Below are 25,576 nucleotides of genomic sequence, written 5' to 3'. Positions count from 1 at the left end.
AGGGCCCTGCTATTATTATTACATTTCTCTGTCTCTAATGCACCACGATGGTCGAAAAAAAATACAGAGAGATGAGGAAAATAAAAATATATACATGTACATGTACACAAACAAAAATACATTTATACAGTCATTAAAAAACTAAAGGATTATAATAGCAGCAGATCAAATAAAAATGTTAAGTAATAAAATACACAGTAGGGAATGTCTTGCACCTACAGCCAGTACCGATAAATAAGAACCAGCTGCAAATACAAAACATCCCTGCAAGGCCCAAATGTAAGAGAAAAGATCAAAATTCCACTCATCCGTCATTCAATTATGACAATAAGAATGAGCGCAGGCTACAAGACAGATAGGTTAAAATAATCTCTGATAACCAACGCTCAATGAGGTGGAAAATATCGCGTTCAGACATAAGAGCAACGATTTCATTATGAAGCCAGATAGTTCTTGGGATAAGAGCAGTGGCGGCTCGTGAAAATTCATAGAGGGGGGGCTGCAGAGATTAATCGGGATGTAATAGCTCGTTGACCATACCTTTGATCAAATGCAGACAAAAATACCATGTATATGTACCCTGCAGCCCATATAGACGAGCCGTCACTGGATAAAAGCCATCCGATAAAGAACTGTGCATACAAGAGGTACAACCATCATATGATGATGTCTACCACGCACATAATTATTAGGGACATAAAGTCCCAACACGGCATGACGTATTACCACGTAGAAGCCGGAGAGCAAAACGAATTAATGAGAAGTTTATCAGAAGTTCAAGGGAATTATACCCATATATATGTATATAAATATTATGGGGTAATTTTCACCTGATCAGGTTTTTAGCAGTAACGTAAGCGTTGTCAGATTGGTGTTTTGTACTTTTTTATTCATGCGTTGCAAAAAATCAACAAACTCGAAGTTCATTTGATTTCATATGTAAATCTCTCAAATTTCGAGAAATGAAATCGCATATATCAATGAATCTAAGATCATCATTCTAGATGTTTCGTCGTTCATGAGTTTTTCACATCTATACCTACAACCGGTAAAGTTTTCATCATTACATTGCTTAAGTGAAATCTGACGCATTAAATTAATTCTATCATTTTTCAGAACTCCAATGTTGAAACACATTAGAAATTTCATATTCTACAAAATTCAACTCAGCCTTGGAGTAGTTAACTTAAATAAATGGGAATATATATTATGCAGTAAGGTTTTGTAAATATTAATTATTAATCACATAAAAAAGGTTCGTAAATAAAATGTTTTAATATACATTTTACAGCTGCTGCATTTGGAATAGGGTTTTTTGGATACTTCTTCTATGGTACAAAAATACTTAGTTTCTTTATGTCAAAATTACTACAATGAATTTGACATGCTGGCTGATTATTTCTCATTTGACTGATGACATGTACAATTTGGAATTATGAAAATAATAAAAACAGTAAGTAAACATACAATCCAAATTACATTTTATAAAATAAAACCACAAATATCATTGGTAAATTACTTTATTAAATTGTGTTCATAAGTAAACATGTATAGCTTCTTTATATACATACATAATATAAAAAAGATATAAACAGGATATATTATATGTAAATTGATTATTCAATCCATCAAAATCACACTACATACTATTCTATACATACCGATACTCATTTTTCGTATGCAAATATTATTAAAAAAAGCAACTAATAACCTAAATAATAAAACAAATCTATGGTATATCAAAGTAAATTATTCATATACGATCTAACTACAGATTATATATATTATCATATAAATCTAATCACTATTTGCATATAAATGTATATATGTATTTCACCCAAACCCACAATATAATTCATAACATTTACAAGGGTGCACCACGGTACAAAAATATTATAAATTGGAAGCAATAACAATACACTTCACCCACTGCTTACAGAATTGATCAACTGGAGATGTCATAGAAAGATATATTTTCAATTACCGTAACATCATTGAGTCAGACTAATCTCCACTGAGATACTAGTGTATAATATGTATAACAAATATGGCATACAAAATAATATAATGTTCGTTTTTGAATGACTAATAAAAAATGACTAAAAATACGTATCAAAATTTGTTATTTGTTTAACAAAGAGAAAAGTGTTAGCAATATATATATATATATATATATATTTATCTAGAAATAAATCGTGTTATTTGAAAATTTCATTGGGATTTAGTATGTATATTACTGATAAATATAAGCCTTTCAGATTTGTCTTTATTTGTATATGTATACATACGTACATATAACAATCCAATCAGTAATATTGGAAATAATATTAGATTTTAATTATTTTCCAGTCAATAAGCCTCAAAATCATTATTGTAATATGATACAATGGGCCATAGTTAAAATCAGTCTTTCGTTTTATTCTTGATCTTCTTGCAGTCTTCGGCGTTTACCGAAAGGCGTATACGACATAGATTCGGCTAAATTCATAATTGTTCTACTCAGAAGTTGTACTTTCGCTTGGACTCCCCTATGACGAACACCAAACCTCATAGTATCGTCGTCCGCTTCAGAATTAACGCGTTTCTTTCCTCCCGTCGTGCCATCCAAACTCGAACTGCTTTTCTCAATAGGAAAATCCACAACTTGAAGGTCGCTATCATCTGATGATATGGACTTAGACGTGCTCGGCAACGAAATGGAATCCCTACTAGCCAACTCATTTTGAGACCGCAACATGTTCCTCATCCATGGATACTCTTTGAAAATAGCCGATCGTACAGCTCCAGCGAATTGGTCCTTCTGCGGAATGTTAACATTCGCCACAGTGAATTTCGACAATGTTTCAGGTATGACAGAATCGTCAGTCGACTTGGGAGATGGGAGATTCAAACCGGCTTTGCGCGGCTTGGTTATTGGACTTCCTGAAAGATGAAGCCACAACGTGACCGAAAGTACTATTATTACAGTAATATATTACGACTAAATTATACCTCGACCACCTTTATTTGGTCCGATGCGCGACGGAGATGGATCTAATTTGATCTGACTGCCAATATTCCTCAACCTCATTTTGATATTCAGCATTTTATTCGTTTTAGCTAACATATTTGAGATTCTGTCGCGCGTATCTGGTTCTAGAATTGTCAATAAAAACTTATCCATCGAAAAATGTGCACGAAATCATTACATTTAAATTTTAAACAACATGACCCTCGATTTTTTCATTTGAAAAATATGCAAAGGAATGTGATTTTTCACCTTTGATACATGTTTTGTATCCAACGTATTGATTAAGCGACAATTCATTAAATTTCACTTCATATTCTTCAACTTTCTTTTTCAATTCAGCTAAAATTATTGCAGAAAATGATTACCAAATATATCATAAACACTACATGCTTACAATTTACAAATAATTTTACCAATTTTGTGACCCTGTTCGGTTTGCCTTTGAAGCATTTGACGCTTGTTCAAAGCCATTAGTCTTTTATTCAACTCGAGCTGTAAAAAACATGATATATTAAAACTTTGGTTTTAACTGGGCATTTGATTTTCTTTCAATAATAAAATGTTTACCTTTCTTGTAAGTTTTATATATTTCTTTTCCATTTTTAAAATATTTTTGTTATTTTTCAAACATGCCTCCCTCAACAAAGCTAATTCTGATGGTGAACCCAAAGATACCTTCGACGCTAAAAAGTAATTAATAAAAGTCAAATATAGACGTCCAACCTGAATGAAAATCTAATTAATATAAATAATATATACATTTTTTTTCAACTTCGCTTCTCATAACGAGCGGCAGAGGCGGCAATCCGTTTGCATATTCTTGCATCTTCTGTCGCAAGGACGGAGCGACTACTTCTTCAAAGTGTTCAATAGCCATTCCTGATATATCTCGTAGCTCTTGCAGAACCTCAAAAGCCAACGGTAACGGATTGCACTCATCAACGACCGTCACTACATGCCGAAACTCATCCAACACCTACACATACAAATAAATTTCAATAAAAATCAAAAATAAAACTTAAATTATAACTATTCAACGAATACAATACCTTTCCTGGGATGAAGCAACACATTCCCTGTTCAACAAATCGACTGTAAGCCATACTGAGCATGGAAAATCTAGTTTCTATCGATGCTAATAAATCGCAGTGTCTCGACAAAGGATGAAACCTACAACATTTACATAATGAAATTATAATAAACATAAACAGATCAACCCAGCTGATTAATTCAACATGCTTTTTCTACATTGGTAATAAACATATCAACTCATCCAAAACATATCATCTAGTTATTTGAAAAACCATCACCTTCGTTCACTTTCCCGTCTCGGCAGCTGAGCCTTGATGGCTCTCATATTAGCTGTAAGACGTTTATCCATCTTTTGAAATCCTCGATTCAGCACGCGCTGGGATACCATATCGAAGTCTTTGCAAACCTACAAATACAACAAAAAATCATTCAATTCAATAAAATATGTTTTTAACTTTTTAATAAAAATCACCACATGTATTGTAACAGTCATACTAAAATATAAAAGAATTATATTCTACAGACATATACGTAAGTAAAAATAAATTTAGAAACACTTCAAATGGCCTGCAGTCATATATAAATAAATTTACATATTTGACACAAAGATTCGAACGAATAAAATTTACATATATATTTTTACTCTTTTTTAAATAAAATTGTCTCGTTTACGTGCTGACGTTCACTAATTATACGACAAGTCATCAGGTAAGACTCTTCATACTTACAACTCTATTTTTGGCGACTTGATCATATGTCAAGAAGGAGAAGATGTGCTCGAGCATAACAGTGGGCAAAGAGAGTATATTCATTTTTATAATCAACTATCAAACGACGAGCTGCAATAAAAAGCAAACTTGGATAAATATATGTTAGTATATTATAATGAAGTATTGAATAAACAACGACATTATATGTGAATTGATGAAACTAAATCAACGGACCGAACGAGAGAACGAACCTAGTCCAAGCCCGACTGTGGGCAATGTGGCCAGATGCTAAATAAAATTTTGTTTAATAATTCAGGGTGACCAGTTGAAAGTTATTTGACGTTTGACAGATTTGTGTTTATAAAATAAACACTCTGTTTTTTGTCGTTTTGCGGTATACAGAATTAAATATCTAAAGATGGAAAGTGCCTTATTTTATAAATAAATATTAAAGAATTACAAGTCAATTGAAATTGAATTATTAACAAAATGTGAGAATGAGAGATGCAAAGAAAGTCATTTTATGTTATATTATTTAATCTAAAACAACGTTTTAGAGATTTTACACAAAGTTTGCAGGGAACACCATAATAATCTGTTATCAATTAATTCAAAATTTCTATAGGTGTAATTTTTCACTTATGTAACCATTGGTACACACACGATATTTCCATATCCAGTTCCTAAATAGCAACTACAAGTTGCAATATGGGAACTGGATATGGAAATATCGTTTGTAGATAACGTGTGTGTGGACGGCGTATTTACTATATCAGTACTTTTTTCCTTTGTTGCCCTTTTCCCTTGAGCAAGAAAAGAGGTTTAGACATTTATCAACAATTTTTTAAGACGTTTTGATTATATTATTAAATTTAAACTTTTATTTCTTCTCTAGAGCTCAATATTTTTTTGTTTTATCGAAAAATATATAGTGAAATTTACAAAAATTATCCGATTGTTGATTTTTGGAGTTACTAAAATACAAACTCCACGGCCATAGCCAGGATTTTGTTTAAGAGGGGAAGATTGAAACACAAGCGCTTCCAAACCCCCCCCCCCCAAAGCGTAGTTTCAGAATAAAAAACGACACTTTTTATCAGAGACCCGAATCGTTATTTTTTTGTTCCGGTTTTCGTTCCAGTTCGGTAAAAAAAAAAATATCGGTTCAGTTTCAGTTTTCAGTTTTCGGTTCTCTTTTATTTAAATATTAGCAAGTTATACCTACCCACACCAATACCTGTCTTTATACGAATTTTTCGCTATAACTTATTGTGGACATATATCATATATAAAATTCTAAGGAGAATATTTTTCTTTTCGCTGGTGCACTGCGGAATAGAAGGCGGATTCTGACGTAGCTTATTTGATTTTTTGATTTGATATTTTTTACTACCAATATTAGGATACAACTTTTTTTTAGTAAGGAAAAAATCGGGGAGGGGGGGGGGTCATAAATATTAAAAACCGACCTGGTTACTTTATCTATGTACGTAGTAACAATAGATGAAGTTTTGTGATCATGCGAAAATTCGAACTCAAGATTTTAACTGATTCGAACTCAGAATCGATCACTGATCACGTTTTCATGATTAGAAAAAATGTGTGTGGCTGTGTGTCTGTGTATTTTGGGGATTTATTGAACACCATTAGTCCTATCGAACTGAAACTTGGTATCGGTACTGACATTTTTATCGACACGACGTAAATGTTTTTCAGATTTTTAAGTTGACCGGAAATGGTACCTCCCCTTATAGGTGTCCTCTTTTTTTTTAATTCAATTATCTCCTAAACCACTAACTGAATCGGATTAAATTTTTTTAAATGTAATAGAAATAATAATTTTTATAACCTTATATTTTTTAAATATTTTTATCTGAACCGGAAGTAGTACTTTTACTCTAGAGAATCAAGATTTTTTATGTTTTTCTCAGAAACCGTTTGGTTGATTCAACTGAAATTTCGTATCTAGAAGTTTAAACTTAATACCAAGTTATTTTTAAAATTTAGTAAGCATCCGTCAACCGGAAGTGGCAGTTTACTCTTGTTCAATTTTTCTTCGACTATTTTTTTCGACCCCTTAAACATGTGTGCTTGTCACGAAAAAATTCAAGTATAATTCTTGTATCAATGTGATAAAAATAAAAAAAAATCATTAAATTTTATACGCCGGAAGTGGGATTTTTTCCTCTTAGAAGGACAAAAATGTTGTGCCCACTACTCTGTCCACACCCCTGAACTTATTAAAAGACACCGGACCCAGAAGGTGCCGCGTATTGTTCAAAGGTTGTAAATGCATTGTTAAAGGTTTGCCGAACCTTTTTTACAAAGGATTTACAACAATGGAAAAATGGATAGCACTGTGACTATCTGGTGTCTACTTATTAAGCTGAAAATTTGTATTTCTATTCTTTATGTACTAACTTAGGGCTGGTGGTGTTTTGGTCAGAATTCGTAAACCGGAAGTAGTATATTTTTTTAAAACAATATTTCATTATTTTATTTTGTCCTTTTAAATTATTTTAAGCTTCTTGATATTTATTGTGTATAATAAAGATAGTGATTTTAAGTAAAAATAAAAATAAAAATCAATAAATTTAATGAGCCGGAAGTGAAATTTTTTCCTCTTAGAAATGTCAAAAATGTTGTGCCCACTACTCTGTCCACACCCCTGGACGTATTAAGCTGAAAATTTATATTCCTATTCTTTATATACTAACTTAGAGCTGGTAGGGTTTTGGTCAGAATTCGTAAACCGGAAGTAGTATTTTTTTTTAAAACAATATTTAATTATTTTATTTTGATCTTTTAAATTATTTTTATTTTCTTGATATTTAATGAGTATAATACTGATAGTGATTTTTAGTAATAAAAAAAATTTGAACAAAATCTGACAACCGGAAGTAGAACTTTTGTCTTGTGCAAGTTTCCATACATTTGCGCTCAATTTGTATCGCTATCATAGTCATTAGTTCAATATCGAATTTTGTTTTGTAACCTTCTTATATTCCTCAAATACATAGATAAAGTCATGGGTTGGTCACACCCAAATTTTTATTTTTTATTTAGCACTACACCATTGGGTTAGGTTTCCGGTTATTCCGGCTTTCGGTTTTCGGTTCAGTTCCGGTTCGGGTCCCTGCTTTTTATAAGCTTTGTTTCATTCTAAAAAAATCATGGAAAATTAGGTTTAATGTCTATTTCATTTGTAATTTTTTTTTCTTTTCAATTTATGAGGTTGGGGGGGCTAGCGCCCCCATCGCGCCCTCTAGCCAAATACCATGTATACATAGTATATCTAATGTGTAGCATTACAATTTTACTTTTCTTTGCTTAGGAAAATTATATGGTAAGGGTAAAAGTAAAACAATATACATATGTATATAATAAAAATAAAACATTTATTAAAAACAAATCCCAAATTCAAAATAAATAAAAATATTGCACATTATAAAATTTGGCTTTTTAATTAGGTACACATAAATATATCTCTTAATATTAATATAACGTTTAAAATGTCAACAATAACGCTTAAAATTTATCATCAAAATAAATCGAATTAACTAAAATATTGCACTTGTCACGAGTGGCACATAAAATGTTAAAATTAACATTTTTAATACAATGTATGTATGTAAATCATTTATCTTAATTGATCCACCGTTTAAATTTAATTTCTCCGAATATGCGATTTCATTTTTAAAATGAATCACACGAATACATCTAAATTTATTTGCATAACCGTTTTGTTCATACGCCGTACGTTTAAATGCATAAATAAATATATTTATTCAATCTCGAATGATAAATGGTTCAAATCATAAATAAACACGAGTTAGATATAAACCTATACAATTTAACAAATAAATACATATAATAAAATCGGTTACATACACTATTGGAGTGTGTAGTTTTTTTTGATATTGTAACTAAAATTAATTTCGACGGCCCTATAGAAAGTTCATTTTACAACATTGTTATTCCCACTTCTTTTGTTAGATTCAACGCAACAGCTGGCACCAAATTTCACAAAATTTCAATGTAAATTTGAGACAACGGGCAATTTGGCGCCAGTTACTCTTGATACTCAATACCGGTATCACGTGCGCTAAATACACACCGCATACCTCACAGGTGAGTTTTTTATATCTATTATAAATAACTGTATGCTTTTTACATTCAACATATGTACATACATACATATGATTCAAATTGATTTGTATAATTTTAGTTCAATTAATTAATATTTTTAACGAATCTAGCAGGAAATACAAAAGCTAAATAAAAAAAAATTGATTTTCAGATGAAGAAATATTTTTATATAAATTAAATTATTGTAATTTCTAACGAGGAAAAAATAATTTAAAAATTGCTGAAGTTTCTTAGGTTTGTCGTTAGTCATAAATAATAGATGTTCAACAATTCTATAAGAAAATATATCAGAATTGGCTTTTTAATTTTTCTTAAGAAAATAAATTACATTTACTCATCTAAATAGTTTTATTTTAATATATTGCTTAAAATACTTATTCATATGTTTTTAGAAAGAAAAATAGTGTTTTTAAATAAGTTACCCCCTTGCTGAGTAGAAAATTTAGCACCTTTATGCTAAAAAGAGGGGTGGGTGGGTAGGTGTGATGATGGATTTGTATGTGTTTCAGATTTTCTGATAGGAGACATTGGCATGATATCCCGAAGGTCCAGCAACATAGCTTACTTTTTGAAGTCTTCCATCCGGCAACAGGACATGGTAGTTACCCTTGGCCGTTTTACCATCGGAAACCTCCTTATGACCAAAATCGTTACCTGAGTGTGGATCTCTCACTCGATATCCAAATTCGTACTGCGAGGCATAATGTAGCTGCAAATATATCAACAATTATTCAAAAAAATAATAATAAATTTTATGTAAAAAGATAAAGCTCAAATATTTGAAGCTTATGATTAAAAACAAAAACATGGAAAAATTTGATTAAATTCAAATTTTTTCAAACACGATTGTTATATTTAACACATAATAAAACTTTTGAAACTATCGTCTTTTAATTAAAATTAAAAATAATTGAAAGTAAGAAGAGGTTAGTAAAAAAAAATGTATATACATATATATAAGTATGATACATGTGTTTATATGAAAAATTAAATTAAAATGTATTTCATTAAATTTTCTTTTTTTTTATTATTTTTATTTATCGTCTAGATATGAAACAATGCACATGAGTAAATATTTCAAAATTCTGATTACAGTGATTTACATGTCATTAATATATGTAAATTAAAATAGGTATGCTACCTAATTGTTTTTACGCATTTAAAATATGTGTTCAATCATCATTATTTAGAGACCGTTTTTTTAATGACCACTTTCTTGTGTCATGAAATAAAATAATAAAAAACTGCCATGTCGAGCATGTTCAAATTCAATATCATTAACATAGCGGATATTGCTGCGAGCGACGTTGATTTCTCCAATTTATTTCACCTTCTTCCGAGTCATCATGATGCATCAACACAGTCTACTCGGAGGTCAATGTCACGACGTATTTTTCGGTGCACGTTTCTTTCTAAAGCAATTTCTTTTTTAATAAAGATAAGACTTCGATTTAAAAAATTTCTCTCCCATAACAATTTAAGATCTTTCTTTGTGATGATTTATTATTGATGCAAACAATGAGAATTGGATTTAAGTAATTTTAATAATAATTTAAATATTACATCGTACAAATCGAATTAACTACTTAGAAGTGTAATTTGTTGGCCAGTTTGTTGATATTGTGCTGGAGATGCAAGATATGCTTTTTCTTTTCCTGTTTTGTCCTCTTTGATCCATGTGATTTCACTGGTCTTCTATACCGTTTATGCGGCTTTTTCTTGATTTTTTTAACGGGTCGTCGCCAATGGTGATGATGTTGATGACCGTGCTTCTCTAGCTTCTCTTGTAAGACATTTATTTTATCAATATGTATTTTGTCACCATCCCTTCCATTGTCTATTATAACGGGTCTAGTATCCGACCAATCACGCGATGATGACTCGTGGAAATACTCGGGTTGTCCATAGCCATGAATATGCTTATCGAAACGGTGACTATTTCTGGGTATTTCATATTTACGCTTGCTATGTTTAGGCCTCTCATAAACGTAATCATCAGCGTAACTAGAAGCGTATTGGCTAAAATCTGGTTTGCTTCTAAAGTAATTATAATGATCGTCATAATCATCCTGGTCGAGCACAGGACGATGATTATTATGATATTTAATTCTCGTTCGTATCCTGGGAGGTCTATCCAATTCGACGTAATCGTCATATGCATTATAACGAGAAGCATACCTATCGCGATGATCTGATCCTGAGTTGATCAGGTCTCTATATTCTACACCTTCGCTCGCGTCATCATCGGGATCTTCATATTCAACTTGTTCCTCGTCATATTCTTCAGAATCCGGTCGATCATCACCATCGTAATGCAAAAAAGGATTTCTACTTAAATGTCTTTCATACATGTCATCTTCGTCACTATACATATTATAAAATCGCTTAGGTTTTTTGACGAGATATTTTCTGAACCTTGACTCTTTTGGGTGATGCACTCTTGATTTGATTCCTTTATAAACCCTATACAGTGGTCTTCTTCTGATTCTTCGAATCCTCGTTAAAGCTTCAAAGTGTGGGTTCACTTCAGAAGAACTATTATTGGAGAGAGTCATATTGAATGCATTGGAACTATTTCCTGCATTCAAAGTAGTAGTTGCAGTATTATTAGTATCCGAGATATCATACGAAGAATAATCGTATTCTTTGGTATCATTAGAGTTCGGATCGTCATCGTCATAGTAGTAATATTCCTCTTCATCTTTGGCAGTCTCATTAGAAGTTGTTTTACTATTTTCAAAATCCTTTGATGTTATAAAGATGTCAGTTTCGAATTTAATGTTAGATTCTACCGATGGATTTGTCGCATTTGCAATGTTAACACTTACTTGCCGCTTTGTTCGCATGCGTTGGTTCAGTTTGAGCTTAGATCGGTTAGTGTTAGTGGTTATGTTCATACTTACATCGGCGTTGTGTTGATCAGATGCATCATCCACATTATAATATTTGACTTCACTTTTGGGTTCGCTCACGACTTGGTTGGCCACCTCCACTTTGTAGTAGTTCGTAGACAACGTGTGACCCAAAGGTGACTCAGTTGGATACACGTACTTGACCGTGGCTGCCAAACTAGCAGGTGCCCTAGTATCTGCTACATCATTCACGTTCTCAGTTATCGGTGTGTGATCTTTGTAAGTGTAAGCGTATTGTTGCTGAGCTGCTTCGTCGGCTTGGTACGAGTTTTGGAACACGTATTGAGAAGCCTGTCCTTCACTCGGAGCATCCAAGGAAGATGCTTTCAAATTCACGCGTACGTTGTCGTAATAAGATGGCGACAATTGTGCATGACTATTGTGGGTATTCAAAAGCTCGTTGAATCCCCTCAATTGGTCATTGGGTTCTTTACCCAACAGTGCACTCAAGGATTGAATATCACCGCTGCTTTTATAATGAGTCAAGTGCTCGTACGGTTGTACGTGATGCAAACCCGATTTCTCCTCTTCAACTTTGAATGTGTGGCTTGGTTCGTACGAATAAAGGTTTTGATTTTCAGCTGGTCCATAGTAGTAGTTTGGACTCAAAACATAAGGAGTATTTCTGACTTCCATTTGTGATATAGCCCTCTTTGCAGCCATGGATTTAAAGAAATCTCCGGAATCCGCATTGACTCTCTTATTTCTAGTTTGCCTATCATTCTTCCACCATTGAGAATTCGGATAATCTTTTAAACCTTTGTTCCTGTCTATTCTAGCACGATCTTGGTCTCTTGCAGTGCGTTCTAAGCTGACTTTCCTTTCAACATCTCTTTGGTAGTTGTCCTGTTGTTCTTGATAAGCTTTTAAATAGCTGTCCATAGTTTCACTTCCTCGAATTTGAGCGTGTTCCATAAGTGCTTTGTGCTTTCTAGTCTTTTCCATGTTGTACCTCCTCTGTTGGTTTTGAACGTGAGCTAGAGCTCTTTGGGACAGTTCATTTTTAGTTTCAGCCACTAAGGGGTTTCCTCGAAACTCTGCATTATCACTGTTTCTTTCATAAACTGGTTTTGTTTGTATCCTCCCTGCTTCGATGGAAATGAACAATACGAAACAAATCAAAAACGTGCAGGTTTTCAAGTTCGCCATTTTTGTGATGAAAACTGTATCTGAAACAAAATACCCACTTTTTATTACTAGATATTATACTCAGTTCAAGTTTCATTAACCAATACAAACTATACATCACGTAATACGATTTCTCGAATATAAATATTTGCATAAATTTAAATAGAGAATAAACATCAACGTACATATGTACGTGATTGAGTTCTGAATTTAAATTTACTATATAATATATACATGCAGTTTTCTTAGAACTTCTTCTACAGTACAGAGATGACACTCGAATGTCAACTGAGAGCAGCTGATTTAAGTCTTTATGACCATCGACTTTCTCATTTAATATATTCAATACATGTACATATATACAACGACAAAATAAACCCTTAGGCTATCGATTGCCATTCGGATAAACATTAATACACACATATGTATGTATGTACATATATACATACATATGTACGATAAAAAAAAGAAATCGAAACGTATCAATAATTTGGACAATGTGAAAATGGCCATTCACATTTTGCGACAAGTTGAATGGATCACCCGTGTGGAAAAATGAAGAAATTTAATATAATACGATGGTTATTAAAAAGTTATTAAAACTAAATTTGCGAAATTTCGCCCATTCATTTTTTTGGCATTTAAAATAAGATAAGAATCAGTACATACTGCGTGTCCATTAACTAAAACCGACGGTGCATTACGAACCAAATTATACACGAATTAGATAAAATTCCAAATAAATAATAGATGTAATTAGAAATCCAAACAAGTGTAATTGATGCAACGTGCTAGAAATCTTATTATATAAAAAAATTTTGTTATATAAAAAAATGAATACATAAATACATTAGCATGGTTTTGCTCATTTTGCAGCATTGAACCTAATTTCAAATGAAAATTAATTAATTAACATAAAAGTCGAATAATTAATATATAATTAAACTGCCCAGTCATCACAAAATGGGTATAAAAACCTTTTACCTTATATTTATGATAAATTAATGCGTTTTTAATTATAACTACACAAATTAATGTTTCCAGTCTTAATTAATTTACATATACATATTTATGTGTATATCTCAATTATTTTTACTAAGAACAAAAAGACAAATGAATTATTTTTTTGATCAATTTGTATTGAATAATTTATTTTATTTTAAATCTATGAATAAATGATTTGAAAAAAGAATTACAATTACAATTCTGACATTTGCATATACTGTAAAATTTATTTCAGCCGCTATTTACATTTTTAATTGTAGTAAAAACAAGTATTAAAAATAAAAAAATTAAATGAAATATGAAAAATTTGCAGTACGGCAATTTAAAAAATTTAACAAATCACAAAATTACCAACCCCATCAAATTTAATTTCAGGATTTTTAAAATAAAATAAAAAAAATTCTACATACGTTATTATATGAAATTATTTCGATTGAAATTCATATATATGTATTATATTTCTGTCCAATATATATTTATTTCCTGGTGACACTTGTTATAGATAAAAAAATGCCGGTAGTTAACTGTCTGAAGCGTAAACCACAACTATTTCACTTTCATTCGTTGACGCCATATTTGTATATTTTGCTCACCAGACTTGACTCGGATCAGCGATTCTCAAATGGGGACTTGATAAAGATTTATTAGGTGTGAGACTCTTTAATTCCATTCGAATGGTGGTATTATAGTAATTCAAATAATAATTATATTCATATACTTACATTTACTCGTAATCACTCACTCTTCTTTCTATTTATAATAAGCATCTTTATTACAAATCCATATATTATAGTTTTGAATGCTAATTAATTTATTTCATAAATATAAACCTATTCACATTAACTTATTAGTTATTCATTTTCCATGTCGTATTCATACTTATAAAAAACTCTAAAAAAATTGCATTTCAAATTCAGATCTTCATTTTATGTTAAAACTACATTTGTATATTGCGAGGAATGCAGGCGTGTAACTACTATGCCGCAAGGGCATGCGGTACATGCATTTTTGAATAAAAATAGGTCGTAAAATTTTCTTAAAATTATTCATAAGACTAATGAAAGCACTAGTCAAAAGTTTATACTCCAAATTTCGTGTCGAATTTTTACGATTTTGTACTCCTTCTAGCGACAATTAATAGTTTTCCGTTATGGTACAGTAATAATAATTGTCTGCAATGATCTATAAACTCTATGGTAAATTTAAAAAAATAATGGATAGTAAAATATTTTCGTTTAATTTTTGTATTGTGAATCTTCAGTTTTCTTTCAGAAACGCTAGACACACGTTCTCGTATTTGACATCGTTCGAGATTTTCGGATAGTAATTTTATCTTAAATGAAATATTTTATAACTTGATACACTATGGTGTTTTTTTTTTCAAATTAATAAAATACTATAAAAGAAATTCAATGAGTCAACTCTGGCTCAGTGAATTAGCAATATTATCGATTGAACATGAAGAAGCTTCTAAAATGTCTTTGAAAGATGTACATAATTGCAGAATTTGCGACTTTGAAGGCGAGGAAAAAGAACATTTAAAAAATGTTAGTTAATTTTAATAAGAAAAATTCTAAAGAGGGGCCTTTTGCTAACATTTTCATGCGGGCCGAATTTTTCTAGTTACACCACTGGAGCAGTGCCGATTTTAGGGGGGGGGGGCTGGGTCGAAGGCGCTTTAAAATTTAAAAAAGCCAAAGACACAATTTTTTTTTTAGATTAGAGTGCCAAAGGCGAAACTTAAATTGATTACAGTAAGTCCTCGACTTACGCGAATTCGACTTACGCGAATTCGTACTTACGCGGTTGAGAATTTAAAAGAAAAATCCGCTGATTTCCGCCCTTATTGAATATATTTAGTGAATAACCATGGCAACACGACCACTTCCACTTTTATGTACTCAATCTTCAAGTTCACCATGATCAGTAAAATTTCAGCAATGTCAGTTACAAAATAAATGTTACTTTCATGAAGATTTATGCACTTACTCTTATTTTTCTCAATTGTCCCTTGATACAAAAATATTAATACACACATACATATATACAGTTCACACATCAAATACATATATCGAATTAAAGAATTCCTCGACTTACGCGGTTTTCGACTTACACTGTATTTGAAATTGAAACTTATCTCTGGTCTACAATGTCACAAAATAAATTGTCACAATTTTCTAGGGGCGCTTAGAAAAAATTGCCCGAGAGCGCCATAGGGTGTAGGCCGGCACTGCACTAGAGTAAGGTATTATGTATTTTTATTAAACGTGCATAGGTTGAAAGGGAAAATTACTTGTATATTTTTTTACCTTACCTATTTGTAGTTGACTATTATTTTTATCAAAAACGAATGTTGGATGTAGTAGATTGAGAGTCTGTGTGTAATCTGAGCGAGAGTGAATCTGCAACCGGTCGCGTCAGACGGTGAAAGACTTCGAATGCCAAGGTCCTCAGTTCAAGTCCAAAACGTTACCACAATTCAATGCCATTGTCAATGATGTTGGTTGCACTTAATCATCTTCTATTTATCAATGTAGCACATCATTGGCAACTGAATAATATACTCGATCAAGAACAAATGGGGACCCCATTAAAATTGAATGGCAGCTTTCTCATATTTGACTTAAATTTATATATATTGTTTCAAATGAATAATTTAAAAACAGTTTTATATGATTTCTTCTCATTAAATATAATTATTGCACACGTTTTTTACGTTTATTTTATTATTTGAAAAAAAAAAATATATATATATATACATAAGTATTAGACATGAAATTTTAATTAAATATTTAACCATACGATTCTTATATGAAATTAAAATAAAAACAAATCTGAACAAAAGGGAGGGATACTCTGCTGTAAAGCTATATACATAGTGTAACATAATCATGTTTAATTTTAAAATCATTTTTATTTTTTGAATCACATTCAAGCTTACTATTCCTGCAAATTCTGGGTCTGCCTGTTTGGACCCTTCATGTAATCATTAATCAGTAGAGATCAAATGATCATTAGGGCAATCCCATATTCCCATATAACAATACACGTTCCAACAATACAAGACAGCAATAAAAAAAAGTTTTCTACCATAACGACAAAAAAACATATTGCCCTAATGACCACCTTCACCCTTTAAATATGACAATATTCCATTTTTTTATTTATCAATATCATTTTATGATTAATTTAACAAGTAATGATAATGGCATCGATAGCTTTAATAATAAACTCCAGTCATATAGAAATTCACGAATAAAGAAAGTAAAAATCGATTTTTTCAGGATTGTACCGTACTGTCTTTACTCAATAATTAAAAGTAAGTTTGGCTCAATGAAAGTAGATGAAAAAATGGATAAACAAGTGCTTATATCGAATATATACAAGTTGGTATGCAATTTGCAAGTGCTCCGAAATCAACAACTTGTCAAAACTTTCAATTTTTAAACGTCTTTTGAGATCGCGCAATATTGACGAAAGAGAGAAAGTAAAATACGTTAAAAATAGCATACATACACTTATGTATATGTGTAATAATATATCGATGGATTTTAGTCCGTATTAGAAGTTTCTCGCATTAATGTCGGAAACACACAATTTATGAACTGAGGGTTAAAATCGATGCTTTAAATGTAAATCCGCTTAGAAAAACTAATTGAGTGGATTCTATTTTTACTAGCCTCTTCTTACTTCGCTTTCGATTTTTTCGTCTGATTTCGTCTGACGAAATTTGACTTCTTATCCGATCGTTTTCAAACTTTGCCATTTTGCTCGGTTTGGTCATCAATATATGTATGTGGAAATCAAATCCGCCATTATTACTAGCCTCTTCTTACTTCACTTTTTACAATATGAGGCTTACTTCGCCTATCGGTCAGACAATATTCCTAAAACTCTTCGCTTGGTTCGAAACAAACCCAGAGGGTGCTGTGTATTGTTCATTGCATTGTTAAAGGTTCGCCGAGCGTTTTTTTTTTTGACTCTAGCTTTGTAAATAGAACTAAACCGCCCAAATTCCTAGAAAAAGCACTGTGACTATCCGGTGTCTAGTTATTACTAAAGAGCGGACCAACTTTGCGCCGTTCTTTGTTCATTTGCTCTCTAGTTTTGTAGTAAAATGCTTAAAAATTAACAATGATAATAATGAACGGCGCAAAGTGGCTCCGATCTCTAGTTATTACTATTGAACTGTGCAAAATGGTTATGTAATTGCAAAATATTAAAATTGAAATATTATCTTTTGAAATATTGTCTTTTTCACATTAGTCCTTTGAGTGCTGATGTATTTTCTGTTAAAAGCCCGCCACGCTGAAAATTTCGCCAACATTTCCAACTAGAATTATTTAGAAATCCAATAGAAAGCAGATATAAAAATTGTAGTTAATCCAAACAAACCCTAGATCACTATCCTAGATAACTACTGCTATTTAGTTTAGACTATCTAATATATCTTGTAACAATATAAAATAAAAAAACAAAAGAAGTCCATTAATGAATGTATTTTCCCAAAACAAGTTCCTTTGTTGTTAAAATGTAATGCTAACAATCTAAATGCCAAGCACAATCTAAAATACTCAGCAGTTAGGGATTTCCATCTCGAAATTCCGCTATGAATGAAATTCCGTTGTAAACCAGTCTTTATAAACATTGACACGGATAACACAGCCCATGTTTGAGTAATCTTGTTTACTTTGTACATGCTCAAAATACAACGCCTATCGTCGTTTTTTAAGCCCATGGACTTGTTGGCAAAATGCCGATCGGCGTTGGTCAACATCTAAGGGTTAAACAAAATTTATATTTACCACTGATAATCAAAACAGTATTTGATTTTCCACCTTGATGATCAATAAAAATATGTGAAATGAAATTTGTATTATGAAGTTCACATTTGTAGAGGAAGTAAAATGGGTATTTTAAAATTTTCAACTGTTTTTTTCCAAATTGACTTCCCAAATTTAAATTTAAATTCGAACCTTTAAAAAGTTGGTATACTGAATATTACAAATGAACAACTATGTAGATTCTTACGACCAAAAACTTCGATTGAATTGATCGACTGTCAAATTAAAATACATTGATATCTTCTTATCAGTTTACTAAAAGCATTGCTGCAATAGCATGTAGGTATAATATGTAATATAATTTTATCATCTGTTGCGTCGACATAACGTCGAACGTTATACTATTTAATGAGCCAATAGAAACATATGTTTGAAAGCTGCATGATTTTTCATTTCTTAAAATTAGCAAGCGTTGTGCAATTCACAACCAATATGGTCATTTAGAGGTTATATGATTACCAATTTTATTGTAAACAGCTGAAGCTTGGACGTCATATTAGTTAGTTAGAATGAATTATAATAAATATTTCATGTCAAATTGTAGGGCTGTTATTAAAAGCAATACACATAAGTAATATACATAAGTAATATGTGGATAATTTTTATATTATATCACTCGTAATTTAATTCAAGTACATATGTGTTATATATGATTCGTACTCAATCAATTTCTATATGTTTTGCAATATGCGATTTTTAACTGGGTTAAGTGAATTTCATGGTTTCAACATGTGGTTTACTTACATGTTATGATTTTTCAAGCCTTAATAGTTTCTAATGTAATTAAAGTTTGGTATTAAATGTTGTATGTATGTAGTTAAAAATTTGCAGGCTCTTCACCCAAAATACGGACGTGTACCTACCATAATTTTGCTTATTTCATACCTGTTGAGCAACTTTCTAATTGACGTACGTTCGCTAACGAACCACATTTCCGTTTTCTCGAATGTCAAAGAAAGCTCCAAAACTATACACGAGTATGATTACTTTTAATGTGGCTAGATTCACATTCAGGTACATATTATATAATGTTTAGACCGAAAAGATCATATTTTTTAGAACTTGTCTTCTACTAAAATCCACTTATTAATTTTTATACAAATACATTCCTACATTGTTTATATCTCATTGAGGTGAATTTTATATCATTATTTACACTAATTAAAGGGTGAATTTTCTTCCATAATAGATATTTACAATTATTGGTCGCTAATACAGTTCCAATACCTATAACACTGAGCAACAAAAAAAAATTACCAGAGCGGAGACTAAACAATCTTTACTAAGTTTGACCCATTGAATTCGAATATGATAATGATAATACCCTAAAACGCTAAAATGCAAAATGAAAATGCTAAAATTAACAAAAATGGATGACCAAAATACGTGTCTCTACTTATGGCATATTAAGCTATTAATTGAAAAAAAAAATGTTTCGGTCCTGTGTTCGAACCGCACACGGTCCTATTTTTTTCAAATACCTTTTAAATATATTTAATTTAATATTTATATTTAATTGTTTAATATGAAAAAAAGCGGTACCTACCTACATATTAACAATAGAAAAATGAATGAATTAAATAAATTTTCAATATATAACGCTAAATGCTAAGGGACTTACTAAGCACCGTCTATTAGACCAGACGAAACATTGGTAGCAAACCGTATATACATATATAGAAGTTTTTTTCTTTTGTTATTATATTCTTACGTTTTGTTGGCGGTGTTTTAGTTGTGACGTGCATATAGAGGTATTTCTAATCGAAACGATTATTATAGTACGGCGAGCAATATCTTATATGAATTTAAAATATTATATTATTAATTTTATAAATAAATTGAGAACCTTTTATTTTTTAAATGATAACACTGAGCAACAAAAAAAAATTACCAGAGCGGAGACTAACCAATCTTTACTAACTTTGACCCACTGAATTCGAATATGATACTGATTTTTGTTGGTTGGTGAGCTTTTACGAGATATGAGCTTTTAAAAAAATGCGCGACTTTTAGAGTTTTTTGACTTTGGCGTGAGTATTGGAATCAATAGTCAGATGTTTTTCCTATTGATTGTGATATTTCATTGCTTTAAAATACTTATAATTATTTGTCTAGCAAATTTTAAAAGTCAAAAATATATTTTTTTTACGGATTTTTTTTCCGTGTTAAACGGGTCAAAGTTAGTAAAGATTGGTTAATCTCCGCTCTCGTAACTCAAAAAAGTGATTTTTTAAGAGCATTTAATACATTTTTATTTTGAAATAATAAATTAAATTTCAAAATAAAAAATTCAATCAAAAGTAGTCATTTTCGAACATAGATAAGGCCCCTATTTGTAGCGCTCATCTACATGTTGAATAAACATTAATTGTAGAATTTGTGATAATAATCAAATTTAAAAAATAATAATAAATAAAAATCCCTGATATTATAAACCCCCCTTAATCTTGCGCCCAGGGTCATCTGCCCCCTCCCCTCACGCTACGGCTCTGTATAATACATTCATTCATTATATATGTAATTTTTAAACCGTGTCAAATCCTATCATGCGGCACTGGTTTGTTATGGTTGATACATGGTAAAAACTGCTTCTGATAATGTTTACGCTCAAAGTACATAGCTTTCTCAGTTTCCTAACAAGTGTCCTTGTTACAGAAAAAAAAATAAATGTCTCTATCAAACAAGATTAGTCATACGAAGAGCAAAAATGTACTGAATTTGGACAACTTTTTGCTTAGTAGATGATTATTCAACGGTCAAGTTTCGAAACATATTTGAATATTTTTGTATGGATAATAATTTATGTATCTATATATTTATATCCATACCAGAGCTATACTCCGTAACGTGTAGACATAGAGCAGTTACGTGCATATAAAAGGTATTTTAATACATATTTTTAATATAAAATAATTTTAAATTGTTATTTGTACATATGTACGTTTGTATGGTGTTTTTTTATTTTATATTTGGTGAAAATTCGCCATATTAAAAAACTCAAAGTGCTCAATTTTTTCCCTATTTTAATACAATCTTAATAATATGTTTAAATATTATAAATAAAGCCCGGACCCTGAGGGGGCTGTGTATTGTTTTCCGAACCTTTTTTACAAAGGATTTACAACAATTGAACAATAAACAGCACGCTTCCGGTCCTACCTCTAATTATAAATATACTAGTGCTGTGCCCGATGGAATATCATCGCATGGGTTATGGCATATTAAGCTATTAAAAAAATTAAAAGAAATGTGTCGGTCTTGTGTTCAATCCGCACGCGGTCATATTTGTTTTAAATATATTTATATTTAATTGTTTAGTATGAAAAATATGGTAAAAACTATCTACCTACCTACATGTAATATAAATAATATAAAACACCAGTAGAAAAATTAATTAAATCAATTTTTAATGGATGGCGCTAAATGCCCAGATACTAATTTGCCTAGAGGAAACATTGGTAGCAAACAGTATATATAGAAGTTTTTGTAGATCTGTTATTATGTTCGTATTATATTGGTAAGTTTTGTTGGCAGTGTTTTAACTGTGATGTACATATGTCGAATCGAAACGACTTTTATAGTATGGCGAGCGTTATCTTACACAGACACACAGAATAGCAATTTTATATGTATGAAGGAATTAGTAATGTTTTTATATAATTTGTGTATACTTTTGGAATATTATGATAAATTAGTCTTGTATTCGATGACATATCATCGCATGGGTGTTGGCATATTAAGTAATTAAATTAAAAGAAATGTGTCGTCGGTCGAATTTTTTTCAAATACCTTTTAAATATATTTAATTTAATATTTATATTTATTTGTTTAATATAAAAAAAGGTTAAAACTACCTACCTTTCTACACAATTAGTTATTTAAATAAATTTTCAATATATGGCGGTAAATTCTCTACCAACAGGAAACACTGGTAACCAATAGTATATATAGTAGTTTTTTTATTTTGTTATTGTATTCATATATTCGTTTTGGCAGTGGTTTAGCTGTGACGTACATACATATGGGTCTACCTCACGGCACCGAAAGTGAAAAGGTTGAAAAAGCAAATATGGGAAGGCAAAGATCGAAAATCGAAAGATCTTAAGTCGAAAGATCAAAAAAAAAAGGGTGCATGTATACGAGCATATAATATTTATCAGTGCCATGCGGTGAAATCATCTATCTTTTTGTCATACAGCCTTGTTTAATGTGCGCGCGCAGATACGGGAGGAAAAGCCTGTTCCTCTTGTTTCTGTTGTATCCTGCTCGCGCAAATTAAGTGAGTATGTACGACGGGGGGAGAGATAGTTTTACCGCACGCCACTGATTTATACATATACTAACCGTTTTTCATTTGTATGCATGATAAACGAATTTTCACGGTCACCCCATACATATGAATCGAAACGACTATCATAGTACGGCGAGCGTTATCTCAGACAGACACACATAATAGCGATATTATATTATTGTATATACATATATGATATGATATTAAAAAGCGCTTTATCCAAATTTAGAAATGTCTCAAAAAAAAATTTAAATATTTAAGTAAAAGTGTAATAAATAACACTATACAGACGAAATAGAAAATTGATGCCAATGTGTGAAAAGTTGTTGTACTTGAATGGTGTTTTTCTTTTATTTTTTATTTGTACAACATATTCAGTGCAACATTTCAACACTTTCCAGATTTTAAAACAACATAATGGTGCAAAACAGGATAACAAGTCTTATAGAACAGTGTGGGCAAAGAAATTCAAAGCTTGTTTCATTCGAAATCTTCCCAGAAGCGAATCTAAATCCAGCGAGCTTTAAATACAATGAGGAATATCCATCTTTTTTTTCGGTGGTATGGAATGGTCACCCAAAATCAAACTTGACAAACATCAACGAAGATAACGTGGGCAAAATACCCGCCATTGAACTAGCAAAAAGTATTGCAGACATCGGTTACACAGTTCTACTGCATTTAACCTGCATTGAAATGAAAAAAAATACACTGATTTGTATTTTGGACTACGTGAAGTCATGTTCTATACAAAATCTATTGCTTCTCCAAGGAGGTAATCTTTCTCAGATACTATAATATACATTTTAAAACATGTCTGTATAAAAAGGTAATTTTATTTTCAGATGGTTTCAACAAAAACTGCAACAATGATGGTTTCAGCCATACTAGTGATTTGATTAGATTCATACGTGAAAACTACGACAATTATTTCTGTATAGGAATAGCTGGATTTCCACAAGGTCATCCTGACTCACAGAATCTGACAAAGGATATGGAATATATAAAGCTCAAAATTGACGCCGGAGCTAACTTTATCATTTCGCAAATGTTTTTTGAATCAGAAGACTTTGTCAATTTTGTAAAAAATTGTAGAAATATGGGAATCGATGCACCTATTATACCCGGTCTTAGCATGTTTCCATCATACAGTGTCCTTATAAGAATGTCAGAGTTGACTCAATTGCCGGTACCTCAGCACTTGCTTGATGAAGTGGAGCCTGTGAAAAATGATAGTGAAGGCTTTTCACATGTGATACGTAATTTTACATTGAAATTGATTGAAAATATATTTGAAAATAAATTGACATTGCCAGGTATTCATTGGTTTACGTTTAACAGTTCAATGTCCATTTTTGATGTTTTGAAAAGTCTTTCAATATTTGATGACGAAGAGGGTAGGCTAAGAGGATAGGTAAAACACTTAAATATTGATAAGAAATATTGATTATGTGATATTGTACTTAACAATTTGACATAATAATTTGATCAACATTGTTTATTATTAAAAAAATATATGATTCAAATAAAAAACTTAAAACAAATTGTTTAATATTATAGTTTTCATAAGGAAATGTTTAAATTAGAATCATTTTTATACATCATATTTGTTTATATTAAATAGTATATGTGCATATTTCACCGCAGTGTTTTTATTTTATTTTTGCCTACTTCTTAGTGGGTCATTCAAAACCAGTAACGTTGATTTTTTAGTTAAACTTTAAAGAGTCAAATCAATCAGAACTAATTTATAATTTTTATCAATGTCCATAATAAAGAAATCACATTTAATTCACATTGTTTAAGCTCTCTATTTTTCATCATAATTACATTTTTGGTAATTATGAAGAAAAATATCGAAACAAATACTATGCAATCAAAATTTTGAAATCTGCCATTTTGGGGAATGTAGTCAAAATTAATTTATGTTGGTCCACTATTGATTATGAAGAAAAGTACATCTTACACTTCTATGTAAATTATAATTCCCCTGTGACACATTTATTTGACAAGGTTATATGATAAAACAAAAAATTCTTAATACTTAATAATAAAAACGCTAATATCAGCCTTTACATGTACATAAATACTTGACGAGTGTCCTTGTTACAAAAAAAAAATCTATGAAAAGAAAGAAAAGGAAAACGGAATGAATATTGAATGCTGAATATTTAGATAACATTTTGATTAGTACATTTGACTAATTTTGGTTCAAGTTTTGATATATATGCATATTAATTAAGCTTGATTCAGTCTGACGCAATCTGATACTCAAAAACAATGTTTTGGCATTGGAGTGACTAGTTTTAGAATGTTTTATACTCGTGTATATTTTAATTCATACTCCATGACATGTGGACATAGGTCAGTTACATGTAAATACATACATACATTTATCCGGTATTTTAAATATATTTTTGGAATAAAACATTTACATAGATATTTATTATTATTATTATATGAGAATTCAGTGAGAGTTGTGAAGAAGTTTGTTT

General features: G+C 30.9%; 3 protein-coding genes across 5 annotated transcripts; 1 reads left to right on the top strand and 2 right to left on the bottom strand.

Annotated features, from left to right (window-relative positions):
* Positions 1-1,506: 1,506 nt before the first annotated feature.
* Positions 1,507-5,031, bottom strand: pall (F-box protein pallbearer). 2 transcript variants are annotated; one of them, XM_077446893.1, is made up of 10 exons: positions 4,987-5,031; positions 4,771-4,881; positions 4,321-4,448; positions 4,060-4,180; positions 3,770-3,986; positions 3,578-3,693; positions 3,424-3,502; positions 3,260-3,349; positions 2,992-3,135; positions 1,507-2,922 (listed from the first exon to the last, which is right to left on the bottom strand). In XM_077446893.1, exons 2-10 carry the CDS (start codon positions 4,852-4,854, stop codon positions 2,417-2,419), a joined length of 1,485 nt encoding a protein of 494 aa, XP_077303019.1. In that variant the 5' UTR covers positions 4,855-4,881; positions 4,987-5,031; the 3' UTR covers positions 1,507-2,416. The 2 variants fall into 2 exon arrangements, with proteins under 2 accessions (XP_077303019.1, XP_077303020.1); XM_077446894.1 differs by having other exon boundaries at positions 1,510-2,922; positions 3,001-3,135; positions 4,952-5,026.
* Positions 5,032-9,406: 4,375 nt separating this feature from the next.
* LOC143909184 (uncharacterized) lies at positions 9,407-14,520 on the bottom strand. The gene is made up of 3 exons (XM_077427087.1): positions 14,472-14,520; positions 10,509-12,982; positions 9,407-9,610 (listed from the first exon to the last, which is right to left on the bottom strand). The coding sequence occupies exons 1-3, from the start codon at positions 14,518-14,520 to the stop codon at positions 9,407-9,409; spliced, it is 2,727 nt and encodes a 908-aa protein (XP_077283213.1).
* A 4,519-nt stretch (positions 14,521-19,039) lies between these two features.
* Positions 19,040-25,191, top strand: LOC143909428 (putative methylenetetrahydrofolate reductase (NADPH)). Of its 2 annotated transcripts, none has more exons than XM_077427412.1 (3): positions 19,040-19,069; positions 23,483-23,856; positions 23,927-25,191. In XM_077427412.1, exons 2-3 carry the CDS (start codon positions 23,499-23,501, stop codon positions 24,493-24,495), a joined length of 927 nt encoding a protein of 308 aa, XP_077283538.1. In that variant the 5' UTR covers positions 19,040-19,069; positions 23,483-23,498; the 3' UTR covers positions 24,496-25,191. The 2 variants fall into 2 exon arrangements, with proteins under 2 accessions (XP_077283538.1, XP_077283539.1); XM_077427413.1 differs by lacking the exon at positions 19,040-19,069 and adding an exon at positions 21,446-21,671.
* The last annotated feature ends 385 nt before the right edge of the window (positions 25,192-25,576 follow it).

The sequence above is a fragment of the Arctopsyche grandis genome, chromosome 3 (assembly GCF_051622035.1).
Source record: "Arctopsyche grandis isolate Sample6627 chromosome 3, ASM5162203v2, whole genome shotgun sequence".
Classification (NCBI taxonomy): Eukaryota; Metazoa; Arthropoda; class Insecta; order Trichoptera; family Hydropsychidae; genus Arctopsyche; species Arctopsyche grandis.
The sequence above is the reverse complement of the archived record's forward strand: the minus strand, read 5'-3'. Positions and strand labels throughout refer to the sequence as shown.

Coding starts and splice junctions, on each gene's coding strand:
- LOC143909428 (XM_077427412.1), top strand. CDS start 23,499: ATGGTGCAAAACAGGATAACAAGTCTTATAGAACAGTGTGGGCAAAGA. Junction 23,857..23,926: donor TCTATTGCTTCTCCAAGGAG/GTAATCTTTCTC, acceptor TTTTATTTTCAG/ATGGTTTCAACAAAAACTGC.
- LOC143909184 (XM_077427087.1), bottom strand. CDS start 14,520: ATGGCGTCAACGAATGAAAGTGAAATAGTTGTGGTTTACGCTTCAGAC. Junction 12,983..14,471: donor TGTGGTTTACGCTTCAGACA/GTTAACTACCGG, acceptor ATTTTGTTTCAG/ATACAGTTTTCATCACAAAA. Junction 9,611..10,508: donor AGCACAATATCAACAAACTG/GCCAACAAATTA, acceptor ATATATTTGCAG/CTACATTATGCCTCGCAGTA.
- pall (XM_077446893.1), bottom strand. CDS start 4,854: ATGAATATACTCTCTTTGCCCACTGTTATGCTCGAGCACATCTTCTCC. Junction 4,181..4,320: donor AGACGGGAAAGTGAACGAAG/GTGATGGTTTTT, acceptor TAAATGTTGTAG/GTTTCATCCTTTGTCGAGAC. Junction 3,987..4,059: donor GTTGCTTCATCCCAGGAAAG/GTATTGTATTCG, acceptor TTGTATGTGTAG/GTGTTGGATGAGTTTCGGCA.